The sequence below is a fragment of the Callorhinchus milii genome, unplaced genomic scaffold (genome assembly GCF_018977255.1).
Source record: "Callorhinchus milii isolate IMCB2004 unplaced genomic scaffold, IMCB_Cmil_1.0 Scaffold4, whole genome shotgun sequence".
NCBI classification, from domain to species: domain Eukaryota; kingdom Metazoa; phylum Chordata; class Chondrichthyes; order Chimaeriformes; family Callorhinchidae; genus Callorhinchus; species Callorhinchus milii.
In genome coordinates, this window is record NW_024704745.1 from 35,064,651 (window position 1) to 35,077,161 (window position 12,511).

General features: G+C 39.0%; 1 protein-coding gene across 4 annotated transcripts in view; it reads right to left on the reverse strand.

Moving 5' to 3' along the window:
- Positions 1–12,511, reverse strand: part of gpr180 (G protein-coupled receptor 180) — a 31,056-nt gene that overhangs the window by 14,263 nt on the left and 4,282 nt on the right. For all 4 annotated transcript variants that reach the window (XM_007890793.2, XM_007890794.2, XM_007890792.2 and 1 more), the window contains 2 exons: positions 7,458–7,610; positions 694–912 (listed from right to left, as the gene is read on the reverse strand). In XM_007890793.2, the coding sequence (XP_007888984.1) occupies positions 694–912; positions 7,458–7,610 (372 nt within the window). The remainder of the gene's footprint in view (positions 1–693; positions 913–7,457; positions 7,611–12,511) is intronic.

A 12,511-nucleotide genomic window follows, 5' to 3' on the forward strand; every position in this document is an offset into this window, starting at 1 on the left:
AATTTCTATTGATCTGAAAAGAAATGGGTGCAGGACTACTTTTTTTAACCATAATATCACTAATCTGAAAAGAAGTATATTTTGTTTTACTAGTAAATTTTAGCACTTTCTTATGTACTTTTAAGTTTATACTATGATTTGCTTCTTTATTATTCATAAAATATGTGCTATGCTCACACAACAATTTTTTAAGCTATTAAAATATAGTTTGAAGCATTTCCTTTCTCAAATGTATGCTGAAATGGTAAGAGAATACAAATAAGATGTAGTGAATAGTGTGTCTTTTAGTGTCATCATTGAATAGTAGTACATAAGCAGGCAAAAAGATCAGACTTGAGCGAAAGACAAAATGAAATATCAATAATAAAAGGTTAGTATTAAAATAATGACTGCGATATATAAAGTTGAGAGGGAATTTTATGTTGGAAGTTGATTTTAAATTCAGAAGCAGCTAATTTACATCAAATGTTCAAAGTTTTATAAAATTACAATTTCGAAAACATGTTTGTATTATTACTTTTACTGACGGATACAGCAAATTTTCTTGGACAGAACAGCATTGCTTGAAACATGATATCCTCGGCACAGTAGTGACTGATTACAACTACTGTATTGAGTCAAGTTTAATTTAAACAATGTTTCCTTTTGCTATAGTTCTAAGAATACAATTCAAAGGAGAGAAAGTATAGTTACCAGATTCCTCTGCACTGAAGTGGTCCAGTGGGTTGTTTGCTGCATCTGGATTTAGTAACACAAGTTTAAATTTGATGGTCTCTGGAGAAAGCCTTCCACTATTCTCGCTGACCAGCACGTCGTCAGGGCAGGTGAAATTATCCGCATATACTATATGCCATGCTTCAGGGTGAAGAAACTGGGAAACAGTTTGATTATTCTCCACCTCTTTCAATGAAACTGAAACACAAAAAGTATAACTCATTTAAGTGTTTTCCAACAATATCACAAGAGGAAATGTGGTTGCAAAATTCAGGATTACTTTATCAATAAAAATGTCCAATTTGCCAACATTACATTAAACCACCAATTAATCATTAACTATTATTTTTGTTGTTGTGTTGTTTCACATTTTTCCCTTTTATTGCCCAAAGATACATTGTATAATGCACACTGAGTCAAACATCCTTGCAGGTATCTATTAATGTGACTCTATAACTGATAAAGGTAGGAGTATATATCTGAAAAGGCCATTTTGCCATATTAAGCCCACTCCTTTCTACAGACCACACAAACCCACTCTATTATGGAGTCTGTCAAACTCCTGACGTGAAAGGCGCTATATAAATGTAAATAGTATTATATAATCTACTGGGAGAAAAAATCTGCATTGGTATCTGCTGATCCCCAAAGCCAATGGAGTTAAATGTTAAAACCTTTCTTGCTAGAATATGTTCTATGAACACCTAGCAATATTGAATCAGCTATATTTTCCTAATTTGCTCAAGGTTTGAGTTTTACAGGAATCTTCCAAATGTTCCTTTGTTCAAATTACTTTTTTTTTACTTCTTATTTGTAATAAAATGGAATTAACATTACATTATCATTAATCATACTGGTTTCTTATATGTGCTTCAATTCCCTAGAAAACTAGAGTTATGAATTGTACGTGTTGAAATATTACTTTAATTGATTTGCATTTAGAGTCAATGCAAATACATTTGTTGGGCGTCAACCGGTTGTCTAAATGCCTGAAACCATACTGAGATTATCCAAACCAAGATGAGATTTCCATGCATCTCACCTACACATGTAAATCCCAGAGATAGATTGTTGGCATAGAACGTGCACTCTCTCCCTGGAGGGACACATCCTGCTTACCTAATTCCAGGAAGTATTAGGCACAGGTTTGCAAGAGCCAAGGCTTGAGGACCCCAGAGTGTGCGTTGTGGTACTGCTGGAGTCTAACCAGCTAAAACTGCATAGCTTCCCATTGATATTGCTGTCCGGCAAGCTTTCCCATTGCTTGTCCAGCTAGGACCACCCTACCTACCCTTTAGGGCTTTGGCTTGCAGGGTTAACAGGAGCTGAGTGGGATGACTCCCTGCCCCCAGTGACTGGTCTGTTCTTCCAGGATCTGCTGATGAGCCACGCTGGCTGTGCTGTCAGTAGCAGTGGTCTGAAATACTGTGGACCCGCCAGGAACTGTACTACCGAGACCACCACAGAGGACTGGCTCGATTCCGACATTCCATTGCCAGGTATGTCACCTTAGAGTCAGTTCAGCTCCAAGGCGACCCACTTACGTCCCCCACCCAACTCAAATACATTTGAGTTAACCTATTCCATTAGAAAAAATTATCTTTGCTATGCATTCAATTGCATTTGCAAAATGCAGGGGAAAAAAAAATGAAACACATGTGATGAATTTCCGAAAACCATTGAGTAGAGAAGAGCTTTTCTATTTTTAAAATTTGGACACCAAGTCATTTGTAGAATGATTTGCTGCACATTTTTGGTGCTACTTGTTATATAAAAAAAGGAAAATGTACAAAACATATTTAAATCACAGCATATTTTATGATTTCAAAATATTAGAATAGTAATTTACTGGTGATTCTGGCTACAGAAATATTAGTGCAAGGCACAAACAGTTAAACAGTGAAGTTCCATAAGAGGTTTGGATGAAGGCTCTGCAGCCCATCTTATCTTAAACTTCCAGAATACCAATCCTACCATCTTCTCATTATAGTATAAGGCTGATTCTTTAAATAAGTACAATGTTCTGGCATCTTTTGTAGTAACTGATTTCAGCTAATAATTACCATCTATGTAAAAATAATGTATTTTGCGAAGTTGGACTTCAATCTGTGTCCGTTCAGCAAAGACTAGAATTGTATACAATACTCCGGGATCTGTGTGACTGTCTGTGTGACTGTCATCGAACATCTTGTGCGTGACTTCTGGCGATCTAAACTGAACTGATGTGCAATGCCTTATTTGCTCGCCTCCCTCGCTCGCCTCCACTGGCTTCCCATCCCCCAGAGGATCGAATTCAAGATCCTCATCCTCACCTACAAGGCCATTCATGGCCTTGCTCCTTACTACCTCTCCGACCTACTATCCCCCTACCTACCCGCCCGTACCCTCCGTTCCTCCGGCTCCGGTCTACTCCACATCCCCCGCCCCAACCGCCCTACCATCAGTGGCCGGGCCTTCAGCCTCTCAGCCCCGAGGCTCTGAAACTCCATTCCCAGTGCCTTCGCCGCCTCCTCCCTTTCCTCTTTCAAGGCCGGTCTCAAGACCTTTCTCTTTGACCGTGCCTTCAGCTCCCCTCTCGACTCTCTACCCCCTCCTCGCTCCCTCCCTTCCCTCCCCTCACCCTCACCATTTCCCCCTTGCTCGGGTCCTGACCCAACTGTCCAGCTCCTTGGGACGTCCTCCCGACGTGAAAGGTGCTCTTTAAATGTAATCTTGTTGTTGTTGTTATTTATTGCTATCTTGCGCTGGACATTCCGAGCTTTCTTTCACTATCCCCCAAGGCAAGTTGCATTCTATTCATACAGTAAATGTTTCATTTTTTTTATTTCCTATATACAGTACCCTTTATTTTTCCATATTGAATTTCAATTGTCAGATTAGATTCTACCATATAAGGTTTATTTTGTAAGATATTGGATGCTTCCTCTGATTCCACAGTATTCCCTAGATTGGTGTAATTTGCAAATGTAACCACCTTGCACTGATTCTGCAAATCTAGTTCATTTATATGTACCAGAAACAAAGCGTTCCCTGAGGAACTGCTCTCAAAATCTCTCACGATCATGACCAAGTTCCTCCATAACCACTCTCTTACTTTCCTTAGCAGGTTACTAATTCAAATCCACGTCTTACACTTGATACCCACTAATATTAGTTTGCAAGGGTATGATACATTCTGAAATGCCTTTGAAAATCGAGTGTTGACTCAAATCATCACTAAATTAGCTTATGTGGCTATATAAGGATGGTACCTTCTTAAACGTCTATTAATTTCGTCAGACATGACCTACCACATCTGAAGCTGGGTTAACTGTTATTTATTAGGTTATTTTCAAACAGTTCATCCTTCCTTTGCTTCTGAAAACTGATTCCATTTGTCTGAAGTCAGGCCAATAGTTCTATAGTTGCTAGGTATGGGAACTACACATGTTTATTTTATTTGTGTCAGAATCTTCTTAGTATTTATTGACTCCATCAATGTCTAACAAATTTCCTGCCCTGACTTTCATAAATTCAAAACAGATCTGGATAACACACTATATGTCAGAAAGCACAAACATTTTCTTTGTTTTTCTGCTCATCGCGCTTTAACAAAATTATTGCTTGATAATAAGTATGCAATGTCTGTTGCAATAGACGTTAATAAGATTGGAGTGTAAATATAAAACACACTGATTTCCTATTTGCCTGGAGCTACAGTAAAGATAAGAACTCAAAGCTGCAATAAGATTGATAACATGCAGTAATATATCAGCAAGAAAATTAGTTAAGGAAAATATTGACAGATGATCATTTCTGTTGCACTTCAGTACAATTTTGTTTTGAAGACTGGAATAAAAGAGGAACTATTAAATTGCAAATTTGATGTGACAAGTTTTAACTTCAAGAAAGGAAGGTAATCACATCAATACTGCTATGTTGCATACATAACAGAACATAGATTAGCAAGCATTAAATAGATTTTATAGTGGAGTCCTGTTAGAGATTTTTGACACTTCAAAACTGTAGGGTTTTGTTTTGTTCAGCGAATGCAGCATTTGTATGGTAATAACTCAATTCATCATTTCTACAAATTAAGCATCACCTTGATCAACAGCTTTGAAATGCTATTGAATAGGATTCTCAATTTCTTGACATCAAAGGCTGATTATCTTTTGCTTCATGAAAGCAATGCTGGCCTTTCATTTTCTGTTGTAACCTTTTTGAACAATGCCATTTCAATCACGGCTGAATAGAAAGGTCCTCTCGACAAGGCCACGTATTATTATAACAAAACAAAAAGAGGACAACATTGCATGCATATTCTACGGGGGTGTAATTAGCAGCTCACATAAATGACAGGAATTCAGTCTTCAAAAACTAATTTCAGAATCAAAGAGGTGCAAAGGAAATTCAGCATAATAAATATTGTCCAAAAAGAAGACAATGAAAATCTGACAATGATAGTTCAATAAAGAAGCTTGAGAAAAGCAGCAATTATATTTGCCTACTCCATTCTGAGGTAGAATTGTGTGACTTTGAATGATAAGCTATCAGATAAATAAGTAAATGCAATGTTTATCTTCTATTTCAATAAATACATTTCTCTCTTTCAAATTAAACAAAATGCTCTAAATTAAATCAAAAGGAAAGTTAAAAAAGGAGTTAAAAAAGGAAAATTTACAAAGTTTGTATGGATAGCAAAGCCCAACAATTGAGCTGCATACAATACCATACTGAAGCATGTAAAGAAACATTAGTAGAACCAAAGAAATGGTTCCGTTAATGCAACTGCAACACAGTGGTAGCGAAGAAGTTAAAATATTACGGGAGTAAAAGAAAATGCGCTACATCCACCATCTTGAACAATGGGCCAACCGGTGGGACATGGCGGTAAGCGCTCCTAAGTGCGGAATTATGGTTCTGCACGGCCCAAGGGAAGACATTGAGGGAAAGGATTGGAAGGTACAAGGGGCATCAGTCTCAATTGTTGCCTCTTATCGGTACCTCAGGGACGTGGTGAACACCAACTTCAGCCTGGACACTGTCCTGAAGGACAGCGCTGAGAAGGGGCGAAGGGCACTCTGGACATGCTCATTCCTCTTCAAGGACAGCAAGGTCCCAATGCAGATCAAGCTTGTGGCATACAAGACCTGTGTGCGAATATGATTCCTTTATGGATCTGAGCTCCTAGGGATGCAGCAGAGAAACTTCCTCCAAATCATTTGCAAAGTCCAGGATCAAGCAATGAGGTGGAAAACATGGGAAGTGGCTACAGGGAGGGAGGGCTCTGGCCTACACTCACCTGTCACTAAGCACTCTGGAGGCGGGGTGGCTTCACAGCAGGCACATCTATTTGCCAAGGTCCCTCACATGTGGACTTGGATTAAGCAGCGGCACTGGACTTGGACCAAGAACATCAAGGTGGCTGACATTTCACCAGCTGCCCTGTAAAGGTCCTCCCACCACACTGAAGGCAGATGTCTGCCAGATAGCTGATGGGAAAATGCTGGGGCTTGGGCCGAAAGCTGCTGGAAACGGTTACCTTGAGTCTGAGTTCATGACACAGGTTCGAAAGTCCAGGGGTTGGAATCCACCTTGATTGGTCTACAGAGAGGCAAGCAACTGCTGCTTAAACTCTGCATCTACATCTGGTGGAACCATCGCTCAATGGGAAGGGATTTGTGCCCGAGCTGCGGGCAGGGTGGCAATGCTCTCATGCATTTCATGCTGAAATGTGTTGCCCATCGGGAAGCTTGCAAAGAGTTCCTGGTCCCTACCTATTGAAGGCTCAAACCCGTGCTTGGCCATGTCGAATGACGAACTAGTGAATATCCTCCATGGGAGAGATAAGCGGGGTCTCCTTGAGCTGAACTGGCACCAAGGTGACATACCTGACAACAGAATGTCGGAATCGAGCCAGCCAATGCTGGGTTTCCTCATGTGTATTTGTAAATATATTATATCATTTATTGGAGGACACAAGTAATATGCTCTTCAACATCCTACGCATGTCATGTGAGCGCCAGGATTTCCCCATTAGCTAGGCAGAATTTCTAGATAGGTTCAATAAGTCACATTCCCTAACGTCAGATGAGCTATACCCTAGGATACAAAGGTGGAGGTTTGTGAATCACCGATAGACATTTTGAGAGGGTCAGAGACACTGGTGAGATTATTTCTGATTGGAAATAAGCAAATGTTCCCAAATTCAAGAAGGGTGGAAGATGGCAAATGCAGACCTATTATCCCAAGTTTAATATTTGGAATAGATGGAAAATTGAAGAGCTATATGAAAATGCAGCTAAGCGATAACAGCCCACAGCACTTTCAAAAGATAAATTCTTGCGTAATCAAGCACATGGATATTTTTAAGACAAACAGAAAGCTGGTAGGGATTTAGGGAGGGAGTTAAAATGCTGAAAAGATTTGATAAGGTGTTGGAGAATCCAAAATAAAGGATATAAACACAAGATATCCAGTAGCAGATCCGAAAGAGAGTTTAGGAGGAATATATTTACACAAACGAAGGTGAGAATGTGGAAATTGATGCTGAAAGCTGTGTTCAAAGGAGAAAGCATTAATGTATTTAAGAGGAAACTCAATGCATGCCTGAAAAAAATGGATTAGAGAATATGGGTGACAGAAAAGTAGAGGATCATGGGGAGTGGGCTTCATGGACCAGTTTGACTGCATGAACTGTTTCCATGCTGTTCAGTCTATGGTCATTATTTCTAATATATATGATGAAAGGGATCACTTACCAATTAATTGAGCTTCAGCCAGCTTCTGTGAACAGTGTACAGTTTCCTCCTGTACCTGTAACCACTCCCGCTCACGAAAGAGGTAAAGTTTGGAATCTTTGTCAGCAGCCATTGTTCCACCGTCTATTCGACAACTTAGTAAAGCATTGCTACCTGAAGATTAAATATATATTTGTAAATAAGGCTCAGGATAAAAATAAGCACATCAACATACCATACTGACAAAAATAAAGTGTCCTGAAAAATTGAGTTATTCATGTAAAATTTATCAAAGTGGTCTAAAATATATCCTGGAAAATGGGTCTGATTTGAGGTTGGCGAAATTGAAAATCTAAATATCAAATGCCTTAATACTTATTCCAGGTGGTTCTATGTTAAGAATAAATAGATCTGTCTCTCTAATTTCTTTCAAACACTGAGCAGGATGCAAAGAGGCATGTTTGGTCCTTCAGACAAAATGTTAAACCGAGGTCCCACCTGCCTGTTCAAGTGGACATTAACGATACCATGATGCTATTTGAAAAGCGAAACAAGATTCTCCCGATGTTCTGGTCACCAATATCCCAAATAAAATTGGTCATTTGCTTCAAGGCTACTTGTGGGAGATTTTGTTGTACAAATTGTCTGCCACGTTCACCTACAAAATACAGAATCACTACAAGTAACAGAATATCATGTGAAACATTTTGAGATGTCCTCCTAACATGAAAGGGGCTGTATCAAATGCAAGGATCATTTCAGATTAATATTTTGGTCACCTTTCTGTCAGTGTTAATCTCTGTCCCAACGACTATTAAATGCAGTTTTTCAATAATGAGGTAATATACAGAAACTTTAATTTTTAAACTCAAAATCTAACATTTTTTGAGTGAATAAATCAATCAATTATTTTATCAGATCAGGATTCATTTTTCTCTGGCTGATAAAGTTATCTTCCTGATCAACACAGATTGTAAATCTAGAGAGAAAAATCTATTTTTGTTTGTATGAGATCAAAAGGGATTTATTACTAATGTAACAATATATACAAATTCTTGAATATCATAGCAACATGCCAGAGGTCATTGAATCCAGTTGAGCAGCGTTTATTAATGGAGAATATACTTCAACCACTTGAAAAATAGATTTGAAAAATGACTCATTGAATAATGTTTCCAGAGGAAAAGGTAATCAAATTAGAGAATATGGTGAGCTTCAGATGCCATTTAAGAAAAAAAGAAAAGGATAACTGGAGATTTAAATGATTGAACACTGTAAAAATTAGAATGGTTCTTTCCAATGTAATATATATCTCACTTTTGGGAGCCAGTGGTGAATATGATAAGCAAAGCAAATAGGACAGCTATTGATAATGACCCTAAAATGAGCTTGTTTGGAATACTGTCAGAAATTAATGCTCCATAGTGTTCACACAGAATGATTCTGTTAGTATTAACTCTGGCAAAGAGGCTTACAACGCTGGCATCACTATAAAGGGGCCCATCAATGTACTCCCACTAGGTGATTGCAGTTCTCTTGAGCGGCTGGCATTTTATAATACTGTACTTGGAAGATGGGACTATCACAAAATTGGGAAGGGATTACGAGAATCCTTAAGAGTATGAAAGGTAGAGGTAGAGATTCTCTTTTCTCTTATGTATTAACTTTAAACTAAAGCTATCTTCTGAGTTCAAGCTTTGATGAGGATATTGGAACATTATTCCATAATTTAATCCTTTTTCTTCTTCATTTGACTCTTACTTTGTGCGTTTTAATTGGATTTTTCATAATATTATACCATCATTTATATCAAGTTGAATGATGATGCTGGAATCCTGTAGCATATTGGTTAGAGCACTTGCCTCGCAAACGAGAGGACCTGGGTTCGATTCCCGGGCAGGGCGAAACGTTAGGCAAGTTTCTTTACTGCACATTCCTTTGTTGACCTAGCAGTAAGCAGGAACCTAGTTGCTAGTCAATTGCAGCCTTATCACATGAGATATCTCCAAGCACTTCACAGATATACTGTAAATAATAATAATAATAATTCTTGCATTTGATATAGCGCTTTTCACGTCGGGAGGACGTCCCAAAGCGCTTCACAGAACACACTGTAAAGTGAACTGACTGTATATTTGTGGGCGAACGCGGCAGCCAATTGCGCACAACAATGTCCCACAACAGTCGTAGATTGAAAATGACCAATTTATTATTGTTCTTTTGTTTTGGAGGGATTATTATTAGGCTGTGTGTGGAGTAAGGAAACTTGCCCAAGGTTTCGCCCTGCCTGGAATTGAACTCAGGTCTCTCGCTTGCAAAGCAAGTGCTCTAACCACTGAGCTACAGGACTCAAGTGAATTTAGTATATTTTGTGGGCAAACATGGCAGCCAATTGCGCACAACAGTGTCCCACAAACAGTTGTGGATTGAGTGAACATTTTTTTTTAAATTGAAGTTATTAATATCCCTGGAAAGTGATCCGAGGGCATTTATTGTGAAACTTGTGATGTTGATATTCTGTGTTGGCAAGATGTATTTTCTTGAATCAAATTGAAACTAACCCTGAAATTGTGCAATCTCAAAACAATACCGCATACTGATTTTGCAAAACATAGGAATTAAGAGCAGGAGTAGGCCATTTGGCCCCTCGAGCCTATCCTGCCATTCAATGAGATCATGGCTGATCTTCTAACCTAACTCCATCTGCCCGCCTTATCTCCATAATCCTTAATCCCTCTATGCTTTAAAAATCTATCAATCTCAGTCTTGAATATGTTCAAGGACTGAGTATCTACAGCCTTCTGGGGTAGAGAATTCGATAAATTCACTACCCTCTGCGTGAAGAAGTGTTTCCTCAACTCTGTTCGAAAAGGCTGACCCTTAATCTTAAGACTGTGACCCCTATATAGATTCTCCTACCAGGGGAAACAGGCTCACATTGTCTACTCTGTCAAACTCCATAAGAATCTTATATGTTTCTATAAGATCACCCCTAATTCTTCTATATTCTAGAGAATATAGGCCTAGTCTACTCAACCTATCCTCATAGGTCAACCCCCTCATCCCAGGAACTAACCTAATGAATCTACACTGCATCCCCTCTAAGGCAAATATGTCTGCACGCAATACTCTAGGTGCGATCTCACCAATGCCCTATACAGGTGCAGCAAGACTTCCCTACTCTTGCATTCTAACCCTTTTGTAATAAATGCCAACATGCCATTTAGCCTTCCTAGTTGCTTGCTGTACCTGCATACTAACTTTTTGTGACTGGTGTACAAGGACACCCACCTAGCTTATTAGTATCATCCGTGAATTTAGATATTTTAAGTTCCATGTCTTTGTCTAGATAATTGATGTAGATTGTAAATAGCTGAGGCCCAAACACTGACCCTTGTGGCACTCCACTAGTCACATCCCGCCAATCTGAGAAGGACCCGTTTATCCCTACTCTCTGTTTTCTTCCCGTTAGCCACTCTTCGATCCATGCTAATATATTGCCTTTAATTCCATGGGCCCTAATCTTGTGTAGCAGCCTTTTATGTGGCACCTTGTCAAATGCCTTCTGAAAATCTAAATAACTACATCTACTGGTTCCCCCCTATCTAACCTGCTAGTTATATCCTCAAAGAACTCTAAAAGATTTGTTAAACATGACTTCCCTTTTGCAAAGCCACGTTGACTCTGCCTAATTATGTTATGGTCTTCTAAGTATCCCACTACAATGTCCCTAATTAAGGATTCTACAATTTTCCCTACTACTGATGCCAGACGGACTGGTCTATAGTTCCCCATCCTCTCTCTCCCACCCTTCTTAAGTAGTGGTATTACGTTTGTGATTTTCCAATCAATGGGAACCGTTCCAGAATCCAGAGAATTTTGGAAGATCAAAAACAAGGCATTCACTATCTCAGCAGACACCTCTTTTAAAACCCTAGGATGCAGACCATCAGGTCCAGGGGATTTGTCATTTTTCAATCCCAACAGTGTCCCTAGTACTAATACTTTACTGATGTTAACTTCCCTAAGTTGCTCACTAACATTAGCTTCTTGGTTTCCCTCTATTTTTGGTAAGTTTTCAGTGTCTTCTAACGTGAAGACAGAAGCAAAGTATTTGTTTAATGACTCGGCCATATCTTTATTCCCATGGAGTCCTGTAGCTCAGTAGTTAGAGTACTTGCTTTGCAAGCGAGAGACCTGGGTTCGATCCCCGGTAGGGTGAAACCTTGGGCAAGTTTCCTTACTCCACATGCCTGATGATAATCCCTCAAGAAAAAAAAACACTAATAAATTGGTCATTTCAATCCACGACTGTTTGTGGGACACTGCTGTGCGCAATTGGCTGCCACATTTCGCCCACAAATATATCGTCAATTCACTTTACAGTCTATTCTGTGAAGTGCTTTGAGACGTCTAGAAGACGTGAAAAGCGCTATATCAAATGCAAGGATTATTATTATTATATTATTATAATAATTCCTCCTGTCTCTGCCTGTAATGGACCCACATTAACTTTTGATAGTTGCTTCCTCTTTATGTATTTGTAAAAACTCTTGCAGTCTGTTCCTAGCTAGTTTGCCCTCATAATCCATTTTCTCCTTCCTAATCAGTTTCTTAGTTGGTCTCTGAAGCCCTCCCAATCCTCTTTTTGGCAGTATTATATAGGTCTCTTCTTTTAATTTTATACTTTCCCTAACTGCTCTAGTCATCCATGGTTAAACCACTTTTCCTGTGGTATTTTTATTCCTCAAGGGAATATGTGATGACTGGGAATTATGTACTATATCTTTAAAGGTTTGCCATTGCTGGTCTACTGTCATATCCTTTAATCTAATTCCCCAGTCTATTTTAGCTACATCCTCTCTCATATCTGCAAAGTTGACTCTATTTAAATTTAAGATCCTTGCCTCAGACTTAACAAATCACTCTCTAACTTAATGCTAAATTCCATCATGTTATGGTCACTCTGCCCTAGAGGAGCCATGTGCAAATTGGTACATGCTCCACTAATTTCCTGGTTAATACTCTGCGCAATACTGTGACTGCTGTTCAGGGGTCTATAAACTACTCCCCCC